Consider the following 27,942-nt stretch of genomic DNA (forward strand, 5'->3'; position numbering starts at 1 on the left):
AACTAAATAAACCCTCTGGCTACTTCCTGCGAGGAAAATTCACTTTGGCAATGTAAAACAGAGCCCAGTTAAAAACTACTCTCAGTTTTATGAGCTGTCATAGCAGCTCAAATGGTTTGGACTGGCTGAGTTTAGAACATTATATTTCCTTGTTTTTGTCTTAGATACTTCTGTAAGCAGTTTTAAAGACTTTTTTTTTTTTTTCAACACAACAACAAAAAAAAGAAAAAAACTCTTTTCTTTTGGTTGAAACTGAGGAGGTAACCACTAAACTTATTAAAGCAGGCAGGTCTTCATTTGCACATTCCTTTCTCATTTACTACAGTTTAATATTTTGCTCTTAGATTTATTTGGCAATATACATTTACCTTAATAATTCATCTGTAATCTGTACAATTCCTATTCAAAATAAGTGCAAATCAGTTTACAGAGCCCATATGGCTCATATCTGAGGGGTGAGCTATTTGTAATAGCACATCTGGAAGGACTATGGGCAATATGGAGAAAACGGGAATAAATTAATATTACATTTAAAAACCTATAGGCTCTAGGTTTCGTCTGTTTTTAAAAAATATTTAAGAAAAAACATTTGTTTAACATTTCTAATATATGTTTAATATTTCTAAATAGGGACTTTTAAACAATTATTCATAAATACTTAAATCACACTGTTATATCAATCAAAACACAGATGGGCTAGAATCAATCAACCCGTCCCTGAGTTTAGGAGTAAGCTCAGTATCATTGAATCCAGACTTAAGGGAAATAAAAGATGACATGCTCTATTTTCCCCTCTCTTTTATTTTTTTGGAGGGGGTGGTGGTGCTTATCAACCAAATTGCTTATAATTTTAAAACTCTCATTAGACTACGAATAAGCAAGACTTTGTAATGGTAATCTGGGACTTCCCTGGTGGTCCAGTGGTTAAGAATCTGTCTTCCAATGCAGGGGACTCAGGTTCGATCTCTGGTCGGGAACTAAGATCCCACATGCCGCGGGGCAACTAAGCCCACGCACCACAACTACTGAGCCTGCGCTCCACAACTAGAGTGCCACATGCCGCAACTACAGAGCCCATGTGCTCTGGAGCCTGTGCGCCACAACTACTGAGCCTGAGAGCCCGCGCACCACAACTAGAGAAAAACCCATGCACCGCAACAAAAGATGCCACAACAAAAGATCCTGCAATGAAAGATCCTGTGTTCCACAAGTAAGACCTGATACAGCCATGAATAAATAAATAAATAAATAATATTATAATGGTAATCCGCATCCTATTCCCTTTAAAAGAACCCATAATTGTTTTGAAAATAAGAGCATTTCATAGGTCAAATATGTCATAAAAGCAGTCATCTTTGCTTAAGGACTTTCTACTTTCTTTCTTTTTAAATTTATAACTAATTTTTATATATCTGTGCAGCCAACAAAAATGCTATTAATATGTATAAAAATGTATGAACTTTAACATTGGATAATCACTCTTAAATGGCGGTGATATAATGAACTTCCTAGTCATGAATGGACTAACTCCCATTCATTTCTTCTAGTACAAAGCTACACCATAACTGATGTGTTAACATTTTTATAGGATCTAGTCATATTCATATTACTTTTTTCATTTATAGACTCAATTATGCTGAATTTCTTCTCCTAAATGGAAGTCCTAATAAAGTGACAATAAATTTGGTTTCCTTTGGGAGCATCTTTGGATTTTACATATAGCTAACATGCATACCTCCAAAAACTTAGCTCAGATCACCAGCTTGAAAATTAACACGAATTTGATGAGAGCAGTCTGTCACCAACTTCTTCTCGTTTCTAAATTTCCAAAGGAAAGTAAATCGCTTAAAATATTTTTTCAAGTCAGTATAATTTCTCTAGCATAAAACATCTTCCCAGGTTTCCAGGATTCTTAGCCTTGATTGTTGGCTTGTATTTCTATATTTCAGTAAAGTTTACAATTTGCTAATGCTGATGTGTGATAATCTAATAGAATCTGGCCTTAAAAGTTATAGGCCCAATTTACTAATAAAACCTAATTCAATTTTCCTTGGGAAATGCAAATCATTAGTGCCCAAGCAGTGGAATGGAATTTCCTTGCCCTTTTATGGCTAGAAAGAAGTTTTCTCTATTAAAAAGTCTAAACAAATAAGTCAACTAAGACTAATATATGAAGATTCATTTATAGGCATAAAATAATAGCATCATGTATATAAACATTTATATTGGTTAATTAGCTAAATAAATGATTTGCATGAGACATTAACCCTTCTAGACTGAGATTATCCCACTCATTTCATCCTCATTTTTTATACAACTGGATTAATCTGTAGAGAACTTAATGAACTAACTACTTAAAAGAATTTAATGGTAGTGAACTAATTAGTTACTTAATGTGTTAATAAATTTTTAGCAACTTGTTCTCCAAGCAATCTAAATACCAATTTGCAGTAAGCCATATACAGCGTATTAAAGCAAAATAAGTAAACAATATATTGCATCACGCAAAAAAACCTACATATCTTACTCTGAAGTTTGATAACACTTACTCTAAAATTTTCTAAAGCACAGTTCACTGTTAAGACTAATATATCTGCTTGCCTTTTGGAGGCAGTAATGGTGTAATACTAAGAATGCTGGCTCTTACCAAGCTTAAAGGCTTTGCTATTTATTACCTAACTGGTTCTGGGCTAGTCCCTTAAAAATCTCTGAGTCTTAATTTCTACATTTGTTAAAATAGGGCCAATACTACTCTTTGCCCTATATACCTCACACACTGTTGATGGTCAAATGAGACATATGATGATATAAGTGTTAGCTACATGCAAGTTATTAGTCCTGGTATACTAAGATTTAGACCAAAAAAGTGCCTTAAACATTTTATTCTTTAAAACTTTTAGAAGGCTCCTAAGACATTCCATCTTCTGAAAAAAAAAAAAGAAAAAAAAGAAAACTAGCAGAATTGTTATGAGAGTATTTAGAGACAAAAAAATGTAATGTGATTTAATGTAAGGATCGTGTTACAGCCAGTCTCATAGTGTAAAAAACCATCTATTTGCATTGGTTTGATTTTCTCATCAGAACTGTGTTACACAGCTATTGCCACTCTTGTTCTCCTGTTTTCACCATCCCACAGATTTAACCACTTCATTACCTTAGATGGGATTTTACCTGTCATATAGTAGTATTTCTTATGAATGGTTTTATTCATTTCAAGAAATTTTTACCATGCATTTCTGATTGGTTAATACTAATGAAGGTGGGAAGAACTTAAGATTATTTCTATTGGTTATACCTAGCCGTAGCAATTGTTACTGAGTGTGAAATACATGTTTATACATACTAAAAACAATGTCATTTGGACAACCAAATACAATTATAATAAAAATTTGCACAGATCTGGATATTTTTAGATCAAATCATATACCCTGAAACAGAGTAACTTTTAAAAGTAAACAGGATATTGTCTTGTTACCCAACACCATGGTTTCTATAGAGGTTCTGCTGTATATGTTTTAATCATGATTTAACAAAATTCCATTTAAAGTGAGAAGCAACTCTTGCAAATATCCCAACTTAGATACAGCTAAGGACAAGTATTAGGGAACTTCGCAAATGTGCATATGAAAAACAGAGTAAATAAAATGTATAACAGTGCCTGAACAAAGCATTCAGCAAGGTTTTTTTTTTAAATATTATGCACTGTTAATAATAATGTTTTAACACATGCAAAAAAATATAAATGGAATGACCAAATATTTCAAACATACTGTCAGCTTTCATTACTAGAATTACAGATGTGGCAGTGGTGTACTCAATTTTATGCTGTCAAAACATCATAGGTGAATAACAGTTTTATTAAAAATTTTTCTCTATAAGAAAAAAGCAAATTAAAAGGTCTCTGGGGTCAATTCTTTAAAAAGATGAATTTTATATAAAGTAAATATCTATTGCTAAATGTATCTATTTTTACCTATTTTGACTTTCATATTTACTTAAATCAGAACACTGGTATAATATAATCTAATATGTGGACAAAATCATGTGGCACAAAAGTAGGTACTAAAAATAACATTTATTCCCCAATTAGGTAAGTGTATCTCACGATACTCAATGTATCTATTTTCTTGATAGAAAGAAATCACACAATCATTTATCCAGTCTTTATCTCTGATTATTTCATGAGGATAAATTCTGAGAAATGAAGTTACAGAATAAAGGAAGTATACAATTTTAGGCTTCTGTTCTCTGTTACCAAATATATTTCACAAAGGTTTTGTCCACTTAAGTCCCACAAGAAGTGTGTCAGAGTACCTCTTTGCTCCCATGTGTGGGTATTAGCATTAGAAAATCTTTAGCAACTGATAGGTGAAAACGGAATCTGGCTGCTTTATTTTATATTCACCATGTCTGGAAAAATTACTAAAGTCAGGAGTTTTTTTAAGGACTTCATGAAGCATGTTCTCCTCTGAGAAAAAGTTATAAAGAAATTAGGAACAAAAAAGCTACACACTAAATAAAGCAGCGTTTTTTTTTTAATGATTACCTTTAAAAGATTTAATAAGTATTTTATAATTCATTTAGTTCTTACAATGTTGCTGAACAAATGGTTGGTCTCCAATATCTATCAAAGGGAAATGTTTCTATGAGGTTCTTTTCACTTTCTTTTGATCCTTCCATATAATTTCTACATTACTGCCACAGTAATGAAGGTCACTAAAACTGAAACTATTAGAACAAATGGAAGAGTTTGGTTTATCAATTAAAATTGATATAGGACTTATCAAATAAGGGATTTTATAGACATATTTAATTTTATCTCAATATATGAGAATTTCTCGATTGCCAAATTAAGGGTTGTAATATAGACATTAATTTGATTTATCTTTTGAATAACTGCTTTGAAATAATACCCTAATATATAGTTCTAGGAATAATAATAAAGGTCGGTAAATACTACACAATGTCTTTTAGACAGGCAATATTTAATTTTAAGGTTGCTTTTCTCAAGTGAAATAACTGAGTTAACTAAATGGCTGAGTTTAATGAAGGTGGCCTTATAGCTAAAGAAATAAGTCTAATTTTTACATGTAGAGTCCCTGTCTTAGGAAAAATTACACATTTAAAATTTTGGATAAAAGATTATTTCTCATATATTAAGAAAATAATGTGTTAGTTCTAGTCAGTACAATTTTAAAAAGTGCAACTAATGTTTCAACCGTGATTTAATGTTTTAAAGAAAATATATTAGAGAGAACAGAATAAAAGGTATATATGTGAAATATACAATACATATAATGAACAGAAAAGTTAATCACCAAGTACTCTAAGAAAGAAAAAAAAGAGGCAGGCATATACACAGAAAATGAAAGTGTAAGATTCAGATGGCTCAATAATGCACACATTTAGTTCATCTCTGACTCTAGTGAAATGGTCAGTAGATGACATCACTGTGCCAACCACAGAGAAGATCTTCAGGCCCTCTGAAAAATATTTTTCAAAGCCCCAAGGAAACCTAAGCAGTCTCTGAAATTTTTTTCCAGTTTATGAAAATTGGATTCTTATAAAAGAAAAATGGACCATTTTTACTGCAACAAAAACTGATTTGTAAAAGCTGGAAGCAGTTTAAAAATACTCAACATGAGGTTCTTGTTAGTCTTGAAAAGTAAGAGTTATAATAAAAAAAAGTCCAAAAATATGGTACGGATACATTGTATATAAGGGGAAAAAAAGCTAGTCTTACTCCTATTATTTTTAATTAGCTTCAATAGCAAGTTCCACTTTACTTTCTAACGCCAGTTCAGGTTTTGGGAGGGGAAGATTTACATCTGACCCACTGGCAATGTCAACTCTATAGCTAATGCCTTGGAGCCCTAATCCACTTTGCATTACCTTAAAATGTTGGGAGATTCTGGTGCCAAGAGGTTCAAACTGATAGTGACACATGTCTAAAACCCAGGATTCGCTGTCCAACTGCCAGTATGTATTTTATCAAACATCCAGTCTCCCTTGTAGAATAGGATGGATGAGTTTAACAGTTTTCACTGTTTCCAATTAAACTGCCCTGCTATATTACAAAAATGCAGACGTTCAGATTAAGAAGGACCCCCCCGACTTGGATTTTAAGTAATATACAATTTGAACTGTTTAAACAATACTCTAAATTTGACTCAGTTACCCCACTTTAACAGACTTGTCCCATTACTAAACATGGTTATTTTAGGAAGAAATTGAAGAATCTTTCTGTGAACAATTAAAAAAAAAAAACTCTTACACAAATTAGAAATTTATTCTTTACCCTGCAGTAGCTTGGGATCATCTACTTTACCTGAACCCACTGAAACTGACATGTTAAAAATCCACAAAGACTGAAAAGTCACGATTACTGATTGAATAGCATGCCACTTGGCACTGTCATGCTGTTTCATTTTCTCAAATCATTAGAAACAATGGTAATTATAAAAATTCACATTTTATACATTTTTAAAATATTATTACTATTCCAATTAACTTGACACTGCTTGTTAATCAAAGACATATGATGAAGAACAGGGAAAGAATTTGTAAGTCATCTGGACAATTTTCCTGATTTAAAGAAAAAAAAAAACCCCTCAAAATAGATAACATTTCCTGTTTTTAAAATCAACTTTTTCAATATTCAAAATTCAATCAAGACATTATTCTTTCATAATTAACCCAAATTCTTCATGTTGTTCAGTAAGTCTGCTTATTCTCATCTTCACAGTAAAGATGAAGAATAAAAGTTCAACACCTTCTGTCTACATTTTTCAAAAAATATTCCCATTTTGCTTAAAATCAATTAAAATGAAATATTTCAAAAGCATCATTTTAAGTCAATGTTATTTGGTCTAATAGGTTTTAAATTTACCTATTGGATATCAGAAGCCTAAAGGTAGCCATTAGTTTCAAGTTTCTCATCTGGGACATTATGCATCAAAATTATCATGCCAAAATATGTGAATAATTATGGAACAATTTAAAATACTTAAATCTTTGTAGAATTAAAAAAAATAAGCCAGAGTTAAGATCCATGGTTTGTTGCTATCAAAGAAGAACAAAGAAATCCTATCAGAAGACAATCCTAACAATAAAAATTATTCATAAAAGAAAGAGTAAATGATTCTAGAGAAGGTCAATAAAAAATGTAGCAAAGAACAACTATGAATTTTTGGTTATACTGTAAGCTTTCTCTGTATATCTGCTGATAAAATTTAGAGTCCCTTTTTATTTGATCTGTTACTTAGAAAAAAAACTGAGGAAATTCATAGTAAATTATTTCTTCTGGAAGTACAAAGAGAAAATGATACAGTTACATGATTTAAGGCCTGAAAAATTACAAAAGCCAAGAGATGAAAGACTTAGCTTTCTCAAGGGAAGTTCTTTTGAAAGGGCAAACAATTCTCAATTCAAAATGATTATAATAAATAAGTATATCACTCTTTTGATTTGAAAAAATATATAGTCTACATGAAGTTTTATTAACTAATCTTTAAACCAACATTGCTGTGATGTGTCTTTTATGATGTGAAAAAAGCTACTTATATATTTTTATTCTTGAAAAGGAACTAAAGGCACAAAGGTAAGAGAACTTTCCCAGTCTTTTAAAAAAAAACTTGTTAACAGAACTGAGGAATAAAATCCTGAAATCTTTGGACACAGTACATAACTTAGTCTTTGAGTATAGCCATCTCTCTAAACATCTTTATTGTTTTATAAAATGACCATTTTTGAAAACCAGAAATGAAAGATTTTGCTGAGTTGAGCTCAAGTTCATTCCTTTGGATATTCAATTTTAATGAAAATGTTCAGGTTCTTTAAAATCACGTAAGTATAGAAAAAAATCATGTCTTTCTCAAATAAGCAACGCATGGTTAGTATCACACAAAAACAATGTTTTGTTCATAGTGAAACATAAATGGCAGAAAAATTAACCTTTTAAATGCTATCAGCAAAAATTTTCAATACAAACATTAGGATTATGTAACAAAATAATTTCTTCCCTTTCTAATTATGTTTCAGAAAACATTTGTACAGTGAACTGTCACATGATGGAGTATAATAGTTATAATAATTAAAGAGAATCTCTATTTAAATAATTATAGCTAACATAGACAGAGACATCAGAAGTAATCAAAAGCCATATGCTTCTGGTATTTAACCATGTTTAATTTTTTTTTTTCCTAAGGCAAGTAGTTTCTCATCATGACAATCCAGTACACCAATGAAACTATTTCTAAAGTGTTATTATTTATTTAAAGTTCACTAAAGATTACTGAACTACATATAAGGTTATTGCATTTCATAAAATACCCCTGTATTTTTCCACTATGCTTTTAAATTTTGTCACGACCAACAGTGGGTTGTGAAATCAATATAGTTGGTTGCAATCTGCATTTTAAAAATAAAATTGAATAGACTAAAACAGAATATATCATTGTATATTACAGATAGTAAGAGTAATTAATTACTGTTTTAAGAATTTTTTGTTTTATATATATGTGTGTCTATATATATAACATATATATATGTATATATATAAATATGTATGTGTGCACCAGGTTGCAATATGAAAGGTATTTCTTAATATGGGTTGTGGCAAAAAAAACAAAAAACAAAAAAAAACACTTAAAAGTCACCATAATATGCTATGTTTCCTTCAAAATTAGGCACCGTGTTATACTGGAAAGACCATAAGACATATAGACTTAAGTTCAAATTTTTTTCTCTATCATCCTACATGTGTGAGTTGGTTACTTAAATTATTAGAGCCTTGATTTCTTCATTTTTAAAATGTCTATGAAAATAGACATTATAATAATCTTGCTAAGTAGGTTAAAATAAACATAATAAATATTTGCAAAATAAATTATACATAATAGATAATTGATAATGGTTGCAATAATTATTACTATTGAATTACAATGGCTTACTACAAGCGATGATTCAAGAGTTGTAACACGTTGGTCACAACTGTATTCTTAAACACATTCTCCAAACATAAATATTTATGTTAATAAAATGTAAAATTTTAGAAGAGAAAATTAAATCAATAATCTAAAGAAAAAACTAGTCTTAAGGGCAAAAAGACTACACCTATTCATTGGACCATTTTAATGTGAAATTTCAATAGTCATCCTAAATTAAAATATTACACCTCTAGCAATGATATGAAGGGAAAACTATTATTTACACTTTCTGGCAAGACTTAAAAAATCTGTGAGACCAGTAATGAAGCAGGATATCTGTTGGGGGAAACTTTACTATAATTGTACAACAATGCTGACATGTTAGGTTTTTTTCCTTGAATATTTTATTTGAATGCCATGCAGGGAGGAAAAGTCTTTAATTTAATCAAAGCACCAACTTTTTAAAATGGTGATGTCTGAATAATTGTTAAAATACATGTATTGTAACAATAAATGCTGGAGAGGGTGTAGAGAAAAGAGAACCCTCTTGCACTGTTGGTGGGAATGTAAATTGATACAGCCACTATGGAGAACAGTATGGAGGTTCCTTAAAAAACTAAAAATAGAACTACCATACGACCCAGCAATCCCACTACTGGGCATATACCCTGAGAAAACCATAATTCAAAGAGAGTCATGTACCACAATGTTCATTGCAGGTCTATTTACAATAGCCAGGACATGGAAGCAACCTAAGTATCCATCGACAGACGAACGGATAAAGAAGATGTGGCACATATATACAATGGAATATTACTCAGCCATAAAAAGAAATGAAATTATTTGTAGTGAGGTGGATGGACCTAGAGTCTGTCATACAGAGTGAAGTAAGTCAGAAAGAGAAAAACAAATACTGTATGCTAAGACATATATATGGAATCTAAAAAAAAAAAGAAAAAAAAATGGCTCTCAAGAACCTAGGGGCAGGACAGGAATAAAGACGCAGACCTACTAGAGAAGGGACTTGAGGACAGGGGGAGGGGGAAGGGTAAGCTGGGACGAAGTGAGAGAGTGGCATGGACATATGTACACTACCAAATGTAGAATAGATAGCTAGTGGGAAGCAGCTGCATAGCACAGGGAGATCAGCTCAGTGCTTTGTGACCACCTAGAGGGGTGGGATAGGGAGGGTGACGCAAGAGGGAGGACATATGGGGACATATGTATATGTATAGCTGATTCACTTTGTTATAAAGCAGAAACTAACACACCATTGTAAAGCAATTATACTCCAATGAAGATGTTAAAAAAAAAAAAGAACAAAGTTAAAAAAAAATACATGTATTGTGTTCTTATTTTATATTCTATTGGCTTTGGAAAACACTTAGGAAACAATCTGGGTCATTAATTTGGCAAAAGTACTGTCTATTTCGATAGACAGCCTGTATTTTCCAAAGTGAGGAAGCATATATATATATATATATATATATATATATATATATATATATATACACACACACACACACACACACACACACACACACACACACACACTTTTTTTTTAGAACTGTGATCTACATTTTTTTACATACAAAATGTGACTTCATAAGTTAACTTAAAATCAAATGAGTCTGTTCTTGAAAATATTCAGGATTCTTTTCTTTTTTTTTTTTTACTCTTTAATGGAAAAAGAAAAATGGGAAGTAAAGAGAATTTTAGCTTTTCAAAAACAAGGGGAACAGCATATATTAGATTTTTCTTGGAAGACTGTTTACCTGCCAGGAAATGAATGCTGCCCAGCTACATCTCCATTTTGAAGGTGATAATCATTGAAGAAATCTGGACTCATGGCTCCTTCAGAGGCAACTAATCCATCTAGGAAGAAAGAAAATAGTAACTAGTGAAACATCTTTGCAGGGAATAAAAAGGAAACTGTTCTATCAAGTAACACAATAGAAAATAAGCTGTATATTTAATCCGGAAGAAAAATGTTAGCATGATATTCAATTCTCTCTGGGAGTATGAACAGAAGAGCATACATACTTAAGTGTTCTTTTACAATGATTGGACATTTATTGAGCATCTACTATGTGGTAGTACTATTTTATTACAGAGATGAATAAGACAATCTCTGCCTTCAAGGGGCTTCTAGTCTTCTGGAGAAGACAACAAAAGTTAAGGGGTGATTGCTGGGAGAAGATGGCGGAAGAGTAAGACGTGGAGATCACCTTCCTTCCCACAGATACAGTAGAAATACATCTACACGTGGAACTGCTCCTACAGAACACCCACTGAACGCTGGCAGAAAACGTCCGACCTCCAAAAAGGCAAGAAACTCCCCCCGTACTTGGGTAGAGCAAAAGAAAAAAGAAATAACAGAGACAAAAGAATAGGGACGGCACCTGCACCAGTGGGAGGGAGCTGTGAAGGAGGAAAGGTTTCCACGCACTAGGAAGCCCCTTCGCGGGCGGAGACTGCGGGTGGCGGAGGGGGGAAGCTTTGGAGCCACGGAGGAGAGCGCAGCCACAGGGGTGCGGAGGGCAAAGCGGAGAGGTTCCCGCACAGAGGCTCGGCGCCGAGCAGCACTCACCAGCCCGAGAGGCTTGTCTGCTTCCCCGCCGGGGCGGGCGGGGCTGGGAGCTGAGGCTCGGGCTTCGGTCGGATCGCAGGGAGAGGACTGGGGCTGGCAGCATGAACACAGCCTGAAGGGGTTAGCGCACCACAGCTAGCCGGGAGGGAGTCCGGGGAAAAAGTCTGCAGCTGCCGAAGAGGCAAGAGACTTTTTCTTCCCTCTGTGTTTCCTGGTGCGCGAGGAGAGGGGATTCAGAGCACCGCCTAAACGAACTTCAGAGACTGGCGCGAGCCGCAGCTATCAGTGCAGATCCCACAGCAACAGGGGCGCAGAGGAAAAAACGGAGAGATTCCCGCACACAGGCTCGGTGCCGAGTAGCACTCAGCAGCCCGAGAGGCTTGTCTGCTCCCCCGCCGGGGCGGGCGGGGCTGGGAGCTGAGGCTCGGCTTCAGTCGGATCGCAGGGAGAGGACTGGGGCTGGCAGCGTGAACACAGCCTGAAGGGTTTAGTGCACCACAGGTAGCCGGAAGTGAGTCCGGGAAAAAGTCTGCAGCTGCCGAAGAGGCAAGAGACTTTTTCTTGCCTCTTTGTTTCGCGGCGGGCAAGGAGAGGGGATTCAGAGCACCGTCTAAACGAACTCCAGAGAAGGGCGCAAGCCGCGGCTATCAGCGCGGATCCCACAGCAACAGGGGCGCAGAGGGAAAAACGGAGAGACTCCCGCACAGAGGCTCGGCGCCGAGCAGCGCTCACCAGCCCTAGAGGCTTGTCTGCTCACCCGCCGGGGCGGGCGGGGCTGGGAGCTGAGGCTCGGGCTTCGGTCGGATCGCAGGGAGAGGACTGGGGCTGGCGGTGTGAACACAGCCTGAAGGGGTTGGCGCACCACAGCTAGCCGGGAGGGAGACCGGGAAAAGGTCTGCAGCTGCCGAAGAGGCAAGAGACTTTTTCTTGCCTCTTAGTTTCGCTGCGCGCAAGGAGAGGGGATTCAGAGCGCCGCCTAAACGAACTCCAGAGAAGGGCGCGAGCCGCGGCGATCAGCGCGGACCCCAGAGACGGGCGTGAGACGCTGGGGCTGCTGCTGCCGCCTCCAAAAATCCTGTGTGCGAGCACAGGTCACTCTCCACACCGCCCCTCCCGGGAGCCTGTGCAGCCTGCCACTGCCAGGGTCCCGGGATCCGGGGACAACATCCCCGGGAGAACGCACTGCGCGCCTCAGGCTGGTGCAACGTCACGCCGGCCTCTCACGCTGCAGGCTCGCCCCGCCTCCTCTGTACCCCTCCCTCCCCGCGGCCTGGGTGAGCCAGAGCCCCCGAAGCAGCTGCTCCTTTAACCCCGTCCTGTCTGGGCGGGGAACAGACGCCCTCAGGCGACCTACACGCAGAGGCGGGTCCAAATCCAAAGCTGAACCCCAGGAGCTGTGCGAACAGGGAAGAGAAGGGGCAATCTCTCCCAGCAGCCTCAGAAGCAGCGGATTAAAGCTCCACAAACAACTTGATGTACCTGCATCTGTGGAATACCTGAATAGACAACGAATCACCCCAAATTCAGGAGGTGGACTTTGGGAGCAGGAGATATTAATTTTTCCCCTTTTCCTTTTTTTTGTGAGTGTATATGTATATGCTTCTGGGTGAGATTTTGTCTGTATAGCTTTGCTTTACAATAGCTTTATTTTACTTCACTATATTATAGCCTCTTTCTTTCTTTCTTTCTTTCTATTTTTTCTCCCTTTTACTCTGAGCTGTGTGGACGAAAGGCTCTTGGTGCTCCAGCCAGGCATCAGGGCCGTGCCTCTGAGGTGGGAGAGCCAACTTCAGAACACTGGTCCACAAGAGACCTCCCAGCTCCACGTAATACCAAACGGCAAAAATCTCCCAGAGATCTCCATCTCAACATCAAGACCCAGCTTCACCCAACGACCAGCAAGCTACAGTGCTGGATACCCTATGCCAAACAACTAGCTAGACAGGAAAACAACCCCATCCATTAGCAGGGAGGCTGCCTAAAATCATAATAAGGCCACAGACACACCAAAATACACCACCAGACGTGGACGTGCCCACCAGAAAGACAAGATCTAGCCTCATCCACCAGAACTCAGGCACTAATTCCCTCCACCAGGAAGCCTACACAACCCACTGAACCAACCTTAGCCACTGGGGACAGATACCAAAAACAACGGGAACTACGAACCTGCAGCCTGTGAAAAGGAGACCCCAAACACAGTAAGATAGGCAAAATGAGACGACAGAAAAACACACAGCAGATGAAGGAGCAGGCTCAAAACACACTGGACTTAACAAATGAAGAGGAAATAGGTAGTCTACCTGAAAAAGAATTCAGAATAATGATAGTAAGGATGATCCAAAATCTTGGAAATAGAATAGACAAAATGCAAGAAACATTTAACAAGGATGTAGAAGAACTAAAGAGGAACCAAGCAATGATGAAGAACACAATAAATGAAATTAAAAATACTCTAGATGGGATCAATAGTAGAATAACTGAGGCAGAAGAAAGGATAAGTGACCTGGAAGATAAAATGGTGGAAATAACTACTACAGAGCAGGATAAAGAAAAAAGAATGAAAAGAACTGAGGACAGTCTCAGGGACCTCTGGGACAACATTAAACGCTCCAACATTCGAATTATAGGGGTACCAGAAGAAGAAGAGAAAAAGAAAGGGACTGAGAAAATTTTTGAAGAGATTATAGTTGAAAACTTCCCTAATATGGGAAAGGAAATAGTTAATCAAGTCCTGGAAGCACAGAGAGTCCCATACAGGATAAACCCAAGGAGGAACACGCCAAGACACATATTAATCAAACTGTCAAAAATTAAATATAAGGAAAACATATTAAAGGCAGCAAGGGAAAAAAAACAAATAACACACAAGGGAATCCCCATAAGGTTAACATCTGATCTATCAGCAGAAACTCTGCAAGCCAGAAGGGAGTGGCAGGATATACTTAAAGTGATGAAGGAGAAAAACCTACAACCAAGATTACTCTACCCAGCAAGGATCTCATTCAGATTTGATGGAGAAATTAAAACCTTTACAGACAAGCAAAAGCTGAGAGAGTTCAGCACCACCAAACCAGCTTTACAACAAATGCTAAAGGAACTTCTCTAGGCAAGAAACACAAGAGAAGGAAAACACCTACAATAACAAACCCAATACATTTAAGAAAATGGGAATAGGAACATACATATCGATAATTACCTTGAATGTAAATGGATTAAATGCTCCCACCAAAAGACACAGGCTGGCTGAATGGATACAAAAACAAGACCCATATATATGCTGTCTACAAGAGACCCACTTCAGACCTAGAGACACATACAGATTGAAAGTGAGGGGATGGAAAAAGATATTCCATGCAAATGGAAATCTAAAGAAAGCTGGAGTAGCAATTCTCATATCAGACAAAATAGACTTTAAAATAAAGACTATTACAAGAGACAAAGAAGGACACTATATAATGATCAAGGGATCGATCCAAGAGGAAGGTATAACAATTGTAAATATTTATGCACCCAACATAGGAGCACCTCAATACATAAGGCAAATACTAACAGCCATAAAAGGGGAAACTGACAGCAACACAATCATAGTAGGGGACTTTAACACCCCACTTTCACCAATGGACAGATCATCCAAAATGAAAATAAATAAGGAAACACAAGCTTTAAATGATACATTAAACAAGATGGACTTAATTGATATTTATAGGACATTCCACCCAAAAACAACAGAATACACATTTTTCTCAAGTGCTCATGGAACATTCTCCAGGATAGATCATATCTTGGGTCACAAATCAAGCCTTGGTAAATTTAAGAAAATTGAAATCGTATCAAGTATCTTTTCCGACCACAACGCTATGAGACTAGATATCAATTACAGGAAAAGATCTGTAAAAAATACAAACACATGGAGGCTACACAATACATTACTTAAGAACGAAGTGATTACTGAAGAAATCAAAGGGGAAATCAAAAAATACCTAGAAACAAATGACAACGGAGACACGACGACCCAAAACCTATAGGACGCAGCAAAAGCAGTGCTAAGAGGGAAGTTTATAGCAATACAAGCCTACCTCAAGAAACAGGAAACATCTCGAATAAACAACCTAACCTTGCACCTAAAGCAATTAGAGAAAGAAGAACAAAAAAACCCCAAAGCCAGCAGAAGGAAAGAAATTATAAAGATCAGGTCAGAAATAAATGAAAAAGAAATGAAGGAAACAATAGCAAAAATCAATGAAACTAAAAGCTGGTTCTTTGAAAAGATAAACAAAATTGATAAACCATTAGCCAGACTCATCAAGAAAAAAAGGGAGAAGACCCAGATCAATAGAATTAGAAATGAAAAAGGAGAAGTAACCACAGACACTGCAGAAATACAAAAGATCATGAGAGATTACTACAAGCAACTCTATGCCAATAAAATGGACAACCTGGAAGAAATGGACAGATTCTTAGAAATGCACAAACTGCCAAGACTGAACCAGGAAGAAATAGAAAATATGAACAGACCAATCACAAGCACTGAAATTGAAACTGTGATTAAAAACCTTCCAACAAACAAAAGCCCAGGACCAGATGGCTTCACAGGTGAATTCTATCAAACATTTAGAGAAGAGCTAACACCTATCCTTCTCAAACTCTTCCAAAAAATTGCAGAGGGAGGAACACTCCCAAACTCATTCTACGAGGCCACCATCACCCTGATACCAAAACCAGACAAAGATGTCACAAAGAAAGAAAACTACAGGCCAATATCACTGATGAACATAGATGCAAAAATCCTCAACAAAATACTAGCAAACAGAATCCAACAGCACATTAAAAAGATCATACACTATGATCAAGTGGGGTTTATTCCAGGAATGCAAGGATTCTTCAATATACGCAAATCAATCAATGTGATACACCATATTAACAAATTGAAGGAGAAAAACCATATGATCATCTCAATAGATGCAGAGAAAGCTTTCGACAAAATTCAACACCCATTTATGATAAAAGCCCTGCAGAAAGTAGGCATAGAGGGAACTTTCCTCAACATAATAAAGGCCATATATGACAAACCCACAGCCAACATTGTCCTCAATGGTGAAAAACTGAAACCATTTCCACTAAGATCAGGAACAAGACAAGGTTGCCCACTCTCACCACTATTATTCAACATAGTTCTGGAAGTCCTAGCCACAGCAATCAGAGAAGACAAAGAAATAAAAGGAATCCAAATTGGAAAAGAAGAAGTAAAGCTGTCACTATTTGCAGATGACATGATACTATACATAGAGAATCCTAAAGATGCTACCAGAAAACTCCTAGAGCTAATCAATGAATTTGGTAAAGTAGCAGGATACAAAATTAATGCACAGAAATCTCTTGCATTTCTATACACTAATGACGAAAAATCTGAAAGTGAAATTAAGAAAACACTCCCATTTACCATTGCAACAAAAAGAATAAAATATCTAGGAATAAACCTACCTAAGGAGACAAAAGACCTGTATGCAGAAAATTATAAGACACTGATGAAAGAAATTAAAGATGATACAAATAGATGGAGAGATATACCATGTTCCTGGATTGGAAGAATCAACATTGTGAAAATGACTCTACTTCCCAAAGCAATCTACAGATTCAATGCAATCCCTATCAAACTACCACTGGCATTTTTCACAGAACTAGAACAAAAAATTTCACAATTTGTATGGAAACACAAAAGACCCCGAATAGCCAAAGCCATCTTGAGAACGAAAAATGGAGCTGGGGGAATCAGGCTCCCTGACTTCAGACTATATTACAAAGCTTCAGTAATCAAGACAGTTTGGTACTGGCACAAAAACAGAAATATAGATCAATGGAACAGGATAGAAAGCCCAGAGATAAACCCACACACATATGGTCAACTTATCTTTGATAAAGGAGGCAAGCATATACAGTGGAGAAAAGACAGCCTCTTCAATAAGTGGTGCTGGGAAAATTGGACAGGAACATGTAAAAGTATGAAATTAGAACACTCCCTGACACCATGCTCAAAAATAAACTCAAAATGGATTAAAGACCTAAGTGTAAGGGCAGACACTATCAAACTCTTAGAGGAAAACATAGGCAGAACACTCTATGACATACATCACAGCAAGATTCTTTTTGACCCAGCTCCCAGAGAAATGGAAATAAGAACACAAATAAACAAATGGGACCTAATGAAACTGAAAAGCTTTTGCACAGCAAAGGAAACCATAAACGAGACCAAAAGACAACCCTCAGAATGGGAGAAAATATTTGCAAATGAAGCAACTGACAAAGGATTAATCTCCAAGATTTACAAGCAGCTCATGCAGCTCAATAACAAAAAAACGAACAACCCAATCCAAAAATGGGCAGAAGATCTAAATAGACATTTCTCCAAAGAAGATATACAGATGGCCTACAGACACATGAAAGAATGCTCAACATCATTAATCATTAGAGAAATGCAAATCAAAACTACAATGAGATATCATCTCACACCGGTCAGAATGGCCATCATCAAAAAATCTAGAAACAATAAATGCTGGAGAGGGTGTGGAGGAAAGGGAACACTCTTGCACTGTTGGTGGGAATGTAAATTGATACAGCCACTATGGAGAACAGTATGGAGGTTCCTTAAAAAACTACAAATAGAACTACCATATGACCCAGCAATCCCACTACTGGGCATATACCCTGAGAAAACCATAGGTCAAAAAGAGTCATGTACCAAAATGTTCATTGCAGCTCTATTTACAATAGCCAGGACATGGAAGCAACCTAAATGTCCATCGACAGATGAATGGATGAAGAAGATGTGGCACATATATACAATGGAATATTACTCAGCCATAAAAAGAAATGAAATGGAGGTATTTGTAATGAGGTGGATGGAGTTAGAGTCTGTCATACAGAGTGAAGTAAGTCAGAAAGAGAAAAACAAATACAGTATGCTAACACATATATACGGAATCTAAGGGAAAAAAAAAAAAAGGCCATGAAGAACCTAGTGGCAAGACGGGAATAAAGACACAGACCTACTAGAGAATGGACTTGAGGATATGGGGAGGGGGTGGGGTGAGATGTGACAGGGTAAGAGAGTGTCATGGACATATATACACTACCAAATGTAAAATAGATAACTAGTGGGAAGCAGCCGCACAGCACAGGGAGATCAGCTCGGTGCTTTGTGACCACCTAGAGGGGTGGGATGGGGAGGGTGGGAGGGAGGGAGATGCAAGAGGGAAGAGAAATGGGAACATATTGTATATGTATAACTGATTCACTTTGTTATAAAGCAGAAGCTAACACACTATTGTAAGGCAATTATACTTCAATAAAGATGTTTAAAAAAAAAAAAAAAAAAAAAGTTAAGGGGTGAGGTAGGATAGGGAGGGACAATAAACCTTCCAGGCTAAGAAACAGAATGAGTAAGGAAATAGAAGAGACATTAAATAGCATGGTTTTGGTAAAGACCAACACTCTAGTATGTCCGACATTTTATACCCAGACAGCTTCATTTGTGTAGTATGATTAGGGAATTATACATTTCAAATAAGTGAATTTTTATATAAGCAATGCTTGACACTTTAAGTGTCAAACCTTAAAACAAACACACAAACTTGGGTTAGAAATCCTTGAAAATACATTTTATATTTCCTGTGTTTTTAAAAAGTACACTGAATATAATTTTAAAACTTCTTGATAGCTCAATCTTCATTATAAACATCAATTATTATATAGTAACGCCCTAGGTTATTAGATATATTTGACTACCTACGCTATGTGGCTACGCTAGTATGCTTTTTGAGCACTTTTTCTTTGCTTATAAAGTGCTCCTTTTCCTAAATCTAAGTCTTTATTATTACTTCTTGCTGATTTTAGAGTGATACTACTTTCTCACTCGCTCCAATCTAAGCATCCAGATGACCTATTTTTGATACAATTATGAGTAAGTTAAGAATAAGAAGAATCTGAGGAAAAAAGATCTAAGTGATGGCTTCAGGGCTGTCTTATGCATAGAACAAATATATTTTAGTATATGGCTTTTGTAATTACTATTTGAAAAGCTCTGAGGCCTTTTAAAGTTCCCTTTTCTCAAACATATTCTGGGTTGGTAAGTGACCTCTAGGTCACTTGTTGGCTAGGTGGTATCCACAACATAGTTTATAAATTTGGCACATAGTAAGCAAATTATTCAGTCACCAGACAATCATTTTACACCTACCACATGCAATAATACTTTGCTAGGTCCTGTGGAAAAACTTAGAATACATAATTTCTGTTTTCAGGAATTTCAGGTTAAGTGAAATACAAATAGACACTTAAGATGCAATTAAATAATACATTTCGTTAATAAATGATACACAACAGGAAGGGATATACATACTAAATGAAGCTGGAGGCTGAAAAAGCTACAGAGGGATTACTGTGTTCTGTAGGGGTTAGAAAATCCTACTTGGGAAGGGAGGGAGGCAGAGGTGTAACGGATTTGAGTATTGATAGACAGCTGGGAATTAAATGATAAAATCTGTTTAGGAGTAAGGGTATTAAAAATTGAATAGATGGTAAAACTTAATAGAGTTGGGAAATGAATAGGTAAAAATAATTGGTATTTCCATAAGACTCCTGTACTACTCATTTGTTACAAATATCCATTTGTTACATACCATATACTAAAGATTTGCATTATTATTTAATTGTTGAATTGTTAATAATACCTTTGGTATTTACCTTATTACTTTAGTAAATTTAAAATACTTAAGAGGTAGCTAAAAAGTATGTAATATTTAGTCCAGTTTCTGTGTCCTCTAAAAGTTAAAAATTCTATAAACCACAAGGCCAGCTAAACACAAAAAAAATTACAAAAAATGAAATTATGGGAATGCCAAGACACCATAGATTGAGAGTTAAGTGGCTAAAAAAATTAATTTTCTATGGATTTAAGACTGTGAAAGTTTGGCTAAAATTAACAAGGTGAAGACCACAAAAATCAACAAGTTTCTCTGTTAAATTAAAACCAAATAATTTAGGATCAGGAGTTGAGAAATCTGCCAATTTTAGAGGAACAAAGCTAAGTAAAATGCCAAAATAAAATGTATACCACACTTTGAAAATGAATACAAAGGTATTCAGCATGCCAGCAGAATAAAAGATTCTAACACTCAGAAATATAACACTCAGATATAAATACAACCAAATAAAAATACCTGAATTATACATTAAAAGTTTATATTACATGAAACACGATCTAGTGAAGTGAATCAGATGAGGAAGAACTTAAATGAAAAACTGTTGTCAAATTCTCAACATCTTCATTTTGATTCAGAGCTCTCATTGTCTTCAAAGGGAAAAATGAGTAAAAAGGATAAATGGAATACAGGGAACTACAAACAGGGATCTCATCAAATAGAGATGAAACTAAAAAAATTCTGAGTTTAAAGATTCAGCCAGAAATTTTATAAACCCAGAATACAACTAGTTTAAGAAATTTTATAAACCTAGAATACAGTAAGTTTAGTAATATAATAAGCCTGATATTATGTGAATAAAGAGTAAATTTATACTTCTGAACTTAATTTTTAATCATCCTAAGGCTTTGCAATTCATTCAGTAAACTACAGCTTCTACACTGCCCTTTAATGACTTGACAAAATTTAGGTAACTCTGATATATGAGCAATCATTCTTCACTAGAATGAAGTATAAAAGTTAAATTATATCTTAAATCATCAACTCAAGCACTTCAACTTCTTTGGAACTATCTGTTTCTCAGCATTCTGTAACCAAAATTAATTTTTATAGAAATACTGAAAAGGAATCATGTATTTTTGGTTGTAATCACATATTCAGATAAATCTAGGCGTGTCCTTCTTAAGCTCCTACTCTAACCTTACTGTTTCAAAGATAGCAACAAGGAATCAAAGAATTTCATGTAACATTTAAATGCCCAGAGAACAAATAGAAGACAGAGAGGATATATACCAGAGCACTTTGTAAATTGTAGAGCATTATATACATTTAGGTTATTAAATTACATGAAACCTTTTAGACCATAGTTATATAACACACCTTCTTGAGGTGCTCTAAGTAATGATGATAAATGTGGTTATGAGTAAAATGGGGTATGTATTGGAACAAGAAGGAAATCAAAGCAAATTTACTGCCAGCATAGATAATTTATCAACTTTCTGATTTCTGAAACTCAGTTAAAAAAAACTGGCTTATACATATTGTGAATAAAAGTAAAAAAATACAAAAACTCAGTATCTTCTTATATATTGTTACTGAAGTAAACTTTATTTCTAAAAGTCGAATGAAAACGTAGTGTTAGGCTCTTTGGTGAACTAGCTAAAAGTGAAATCATGACTGTGTGGGAGGAAACGTATCAAGAGTGAAGAAAATGAGAAAAAGAAATGACTAAAATAGATAAATCATAACTTATTTGGCTACACCTGATAAGATACATCACATAAACACATAGGTAAATGAAAATTATGGTTTTACAATGATCCTGAGACAGAAATAAACCATTTTAAGCTTCATATTCTGTAATATAGTTACATATTAAATGCAAAGAATAAGATTCATCACAATGAATGAAGAACAACAGCAAAAAACAATTTAGAAATGTGTAGTAGCAATACAGCTTTATAAATTATAATATACTTCCTCTGTGGGTAAAAAGTACTAACTAAAGCAAACAGCATCATTTTCATGATAGAAAAGGAAATTAGTAACTGCAATCACAATTATTTTAGACTAAGAAAAAAAAATAATGTAACTATAAGGAGATGTATAAGTAGATTCCTATTTCAGATAACAGAACGGGAAGGTCCTTTTTTAAAATAATAGCAAGAAAGAAACAGATACATTTTGACATGTTTAACAGTTGGAAAGCATAGAGGGCAATACTAATGACCAGGAAGTAGCGAATGCTATTTCATTTTTAAATAAAAGATAAGACCAGGGTATCACTGGCCATTTAGCTTAACCTCTGTGGTTGAAAAACTACTAAAGTTGCTTTTATCAGAAGCAGCCTAAAGTTTCATGGAGACCCAGAGACTTAAGTTAAGATAGCTAAAGCATCCCAACAAATCTGCAGTATTACAAATTTATCTGATGTTTCTGAAGATACAACTGCACAAAATAAAAGACAAGAGACAAGCATTGTCTAGATTTCCATGACACATATCAAAAACACCACAGAGACTCACTTAGTTGTTGAACTATTCATGAAAAATAAACTAGGTAAAATAATAAACTAAAAAAGTACAGGTGGCTTGATATGAGAACTATATCTTTAAACTCATAGCAATGTAATCTCTGCTGTCAAGTGTGTACCATATCATCAGGCTATAGGTATAAAAAAACAACCATGAGGCTATCTAAAGATAACATTTCACTCCTCGAATGCTTAAATTTATTTATTTTTCCATCAGCTGTGGCTGTTTCTAAATTTAGATATATAAAAATGTGTACAATTCAGATTTCTTACAAAAGCATAGGTTGTACATTTTAATTGTATCTCACAGAAAAATGTTATGGTTTTCATTTTAAGGGGGCAACTTAAATGAATTAATTTTGGAAAAGTGGTGTAATTTTTTAGAAATCTGTTCTGAAATTCTAATTGTATTAAAGCAACAAAGTTAAATACTGAGGTGGTTACAAGTTTTACTCGTTTTTGGAAACTGCTCATTGATTCACACTGAGAAGTAGCTATCTATCAATTTTCAAAGCAAGAAACCTGATTCCAAGAAATTCTGATTTCTATTATCAAAAAATTCACATCATATATATTTTACATCATTTTACTTCATGAATATCCGACTAGGTAAGGAACAGCTGCTTGCCATTACTGAATTAAGAAATTCTGGTTGGTTGAAATTAATGATCTACTCCATCTGGTTTGAAACTCAAAGCAGTATTTCATAACTACTGTAAAGTTCAGTTAGGAAGAAATCTATTTAATTTTCAAACTAAAGTACCGATTTTCCAGGATTCAAGTATCTATATCAAATATAAAAATAATGCAGCCTTACGGGCAATATGCACAGCATAGAGTTATGAAAATATATGAATGAATACATAGTAGGAAAAAAAGGTGAGCCATTAATTCAGATACAATTACTTTAAATGCTTTTTATTTGCAACCTGCTACAGATCTTAGTTAGAAATCCTTTCTTTCGTCTCTTCAACTAAATGACTTCAATGAAGTAATTAATACTGGTAACAGTGCAACACATTAAAAGGCAGAATATGCAAAAACTTACTGTTCTTAGTACCAAAATCCCTGGAAAAAGGCAGGATGGCAGAATCAACAAGGGTATGTAAGATCTATGTAAAAATTAAGTTTTGCCTTGAAAATACTAGCAAGAGTTTAGAATGAAAAAACTATTGCTATAAAATGTCTAAATCTTCCCAACCAGAGAACCAAACAGGGGTTACTAGTTCGAAACTAAAGCAAAACCATGGCAAAATGAGACTGTTAAAATGAAACACACTGGAAAAGAAAACATGAATTAGTAAATTATACATTTAAATAAATGCAGAATAGAGAAAAATATCACATTTTCAAACAGAAGTCGGAAATCTTGAAGATGTCATTTTAAGTTACACATTCTAGAAAGTAATAAACTAAGAGCAATTAATTTTCCTGGTCACAACCTTTTTAATGGAGATCACATCAAAGACTAACTTGGAAAAAAATAATGGTGAGTTAATAGGTTTGCGTGGTGTGTGTACTGATGTTATGTCTAAAATCATTAGCAGAAGGCCATTTATATACTAAAAGAAGTGCTTACAAAGCTTGGGAATGAGCAAGGTTGGCAGACAAAAATCCCTATTTATATCACACACACAGACTACTTATTTTTGCTTTGGTTATCATTTTACCTGAGCTGTAGAAAAGGTCAGGTCTCTCGAGAATGTCTCCTTCATGGATGTATGGCTCAATTCGATCATCACCATACAAGTACTGCTCACTCTCATCCATCTGACGACTCTCTACCATCTCCAGCCACTGAGAGTTATGCCAGCGAAACTTTTCACTCTGAATTTTCTTAGCCCATTCTTCATCATATTCCTATTGCAAACAAAGTCAACTATTTTTATGTAAGCTTATGAAGGCATTTCCTTGGCACTCAGATAGCAGTACATTTAGCTTATAAGAAGAGAATTTTGGGGCCTTTGTTTGGGTCAGAGAAAACATTAGAAGTACCTGTTCAGAATTACTGTATATGATAATCAATAAAAATCAATTTATTACATATACTAAAGACATCTCTGTTTGGATTATCAATCGCCATTGGCAATGGCAAAAACTGGAAAAGTTCAAATTTCACAAATTCTTTATCTAAGTATTACTAGAATTTAGGTAAGCAACCAGACTTCAGTTTCCAAAGAGTCTTGTGGCTATAATTACTGTGGCACTAATGACAGGTGGTTAAGCATTAAAATTACATCTTTTGCCGTATCTTTTTGTTTAGATAACATGTTTCAGTAGGAAAAAAAAAAGCACTATTAAAGTATTTCTCCTAAAAACTGAAATGGTTTACTACAAAAAACAAATAGCAGAATTTAATTCAATTTTGTTTCAGCCACAAAATAATGTCTTATTTGGTCATAATTATTTCTTTAAATATCTCCTGCTTTAACCATGAACTCCTTTTTAAAAAATATTTATTTATTTATTTATGGCTGTGTTGGGTCTTCGTTTCTGTGCGAGGGCTTTCTCTAGTTGTGGCAAGCGGGGGCCACTGTTCATCGCGGTGCGCGGGCCTCTCACTATCGCGGCCTCTCTTGTTGCGGAGCACAGGCTCCGGACGCGCGGGCTCAGTAATTGTGCCTCACGGGTGTAGTTGCTCCGCGGCATGTGGGATCCTCCCAGACCAGGGCTCGAACCCGTGTCCCCTGCATTGGCAGGCAGATTCTCAACCACTGCGCCACCAGGGAAGCTCAACCATGAACTCTTGAGGAGCAAGACAGTGGCTTATTCATTGTATCTGTAGCATCTATTCACAGAGAACTTCATTGGTACGTGTTTTTGAAGGACAAGTAGGCAAATTATTACAAAAGTTAACAGCTGAACCTATCTAGCTCCACAGGTTGTGGTTACTTCTGACAAGTGTATTCACTTAATTAATGGACAGTACCACTGATGACTTAGATGGAAAAAAAAGGCTTCAGGTATTTCTTGTCATCCTAATCACAGGGTTCTTAGTTTTAAACTCCTCTGTGGTATCTTTAACACTTTTGTTTATAGTTATTTTTTTTTTAAGTTGGAAAGGTGCCAGGCAATACTACTGTCCTCCAATAGTTAGGATGATCACGATAACTAAGAGGTGGACCAAATATACATTTCAGGTAAATGCTGAGCAATTTTCATACAAAGCCAAGTAACGCTGAAGTCAAAAACTGTCATCATGGAATAAATTTCTGGGATGTAAGAATACATATGAAATTTTATAATAAATGTATTTATTATTATCAAAATTTTTCTTGTTAAATTTTAAGTTTCACATTATCAATATCTTAGCAGTGTCAGCTGTTAGACTGTGTGTTCTATACTGTACAACTCTGAAACTATATAGATGTTACTTATCAACTTAGGTTGGTGGAAGTAGAAGATATTTTTTGGCTATGGTACTGCTAATGGCAATTTTGCCACCAAATTATTAAGCTTTCATTCTTTCTAGTGGTTATCTATTAAAATTCCTATTAGTTATCAGTTTATTTCCTAATATAATTATTTAAAATTAAATTGTATAAAAGTAAGAGTTATCATAAATATTATTGCATTTTACTTAAAATAATAAACATTAATTCAACTGTTATAATAACAATATTTAATAGAATATGCCTTATAATACCAGATATCCTATTAGATCTACATTAAATACTGGAACTAATTTGAGTGGTATTGTTTCTTTCATGAATAGTAGTTTGTTTCACTTGGCAAGAGGTATAAAACTAATTTTTCATTTTGGTAGAAAAATTTAAAATTTGATTATCTGAATGAAGAAGTATTCAAGGAAGATGATAGACATATGATTTGAATGTTTTATTATAATTTAAGTTCAAGCATGTGGGTTCCTAGTGTAAGAACAGAAGTTGAAATCATCAAGCACCCAAAGCATGTAAAATATGGGGTTTGCTATTCCACTAAGACTAAAACTTGCTTCTTGTGAATATCTGTGAAACGTTACGTTCACAGAGGTACGTATAATTTAAAAAAGTAAATCCTTCCCTGGTGGTCCAGTGGTTAAGACTCTGCACTTCCAATGCAGGGGGCGCAGGTTCGATCCCTGGTCAGGGAACAAAGGTCCCACGTGCTGCATGGTGTGGCCAAAAAAAATAAAATAAAAAAGTAAATCCTTAAACTGTATATCCATAAAAATGTATTTGGCCTAGTAAGTAATGCTCTGCACAAAGAAGAAAATTCACGCTTATTCTATGAGTTATCATCTCTACCCTTCTTGTAAGATTTTACTATTCTAGTTTAATAATAAAAATACACCTAATAAATGTAGAAATGTGTAATAAATAAGCTGTTTTCATCACAAACAACAGCTTTTCTAACTTAAACCTTATTACACTTTAAACTTACTGCAATGTTCTTATTAATGAACCTACACACACAAGCCTGAGTGTTTTTTTTTTTTAAGACTATCTACACTATATTTGACAGAAGTCCAAACACACAAACCAAAAACATCCATGAGACTCCATGGCTAGCTTTTGACACTAAAGCTTGACTTGTTAGTGTCTTGGGAAAGCTGATTTTCCAATGCAGTGAGTTAGCATCAGATTTAATAAGACTACCCTTAGGCTGATCTGAATTCCTTTAAAGCTTTTGCCTTCCTTTTATTATGATTATTTTTTAATATCAGTTTATGACTGAGCAAACCCACAGAACCAGGGCATCTCTTAACATTATAAGGCCAAAAAGTACAGTAACAATGATATAGACTGTACTGTTATTTTCTGTATTAAAGATAATTTTATTCTGATTTTAAGTATTTTTGTACTATAAAACAACAGGTTTACTTTTCTATGACTAACATAATGAGTAACATGTACATTATTGTTTACTGGATGACAACTATGGTTGTCTTCTCAGCTCTTCAGAAAAAAACAAAAACAAAAGTTTCTCCCTCAGTAAATATGAAACAGAATATGTTATTCTATACCAAGCTGAGTAATCATTTAGGATATAGAAAATTATGTTCTGCAAAAGATCCAACAATGATTACAGATTCCTACTACAATGAATCCATTACAATGACAAGTGGAGTTTTCACAAAAGATGGCCTTGAGACTTATTAAGTACAGTGAGCTTTTTGTTATAGATCATAGGAAAGAAAATGGCAAAACACCCTGACCAAACAGTATCAAGGCCTTAAAGTCTCAAGCAGTT

General features: G+C 35.2%; 1 protein-coding gene and 1 non-coding gene across 4 annotated transcripts in view; one reads left to right on the top strand and one right to left on the bottom strand.

Annotated features, from left to right (window-relative positions):
* KIFAP3 (kinesin associated protein 3) overlaps positions 1-27,942 on the bottom strand; it is a 173,325-nt gene that overhangs the window by 18,964 nt on the left and 126,419 nt on the right. For all 3 annotated transcript variants that reach the window (XM_007172509.3, XM_007172508.3, XM_057548060.1), the window contains exons 18-19: positions 24,420-24,609; positions 10,703-10,802 (exon numbers count right to left, since the gene is read on the bottom strand). In XM_007172509.3, the coding sequence (XP_007172571.1) occupies positions 10,703-10,802; positions 24,420-24,609 (290 nt within the window). The remainder of the gene's footprint in view (positions 1-10,702; positions 10,803-24,419; positions 24,610-27,942) is intronic.
* TRNAG-UCC (transfer RNA glycine (anticodon UCC)) lies at positions 26,770-26,842 on the top strand. Its single transcript has one exon. It is a non-coding gene; the product is annotated as a tRNA-Gly (tRNA).

Source organism: Balaenoptera acutorostrata, chromosome 1 (assembly GCF_949987535.1).
Source record: "Balaenoptera acutorostrata chromosome 1, mBalAcu1.1, whole genome shotgun sequence".
Lineage (NCBI taxonomy): Eukaryota > Metazoa > Chordata > Mammalia > Artiodactyla > Balaenopteridae > Balaenoptera > Balaenoptera acutorostrata.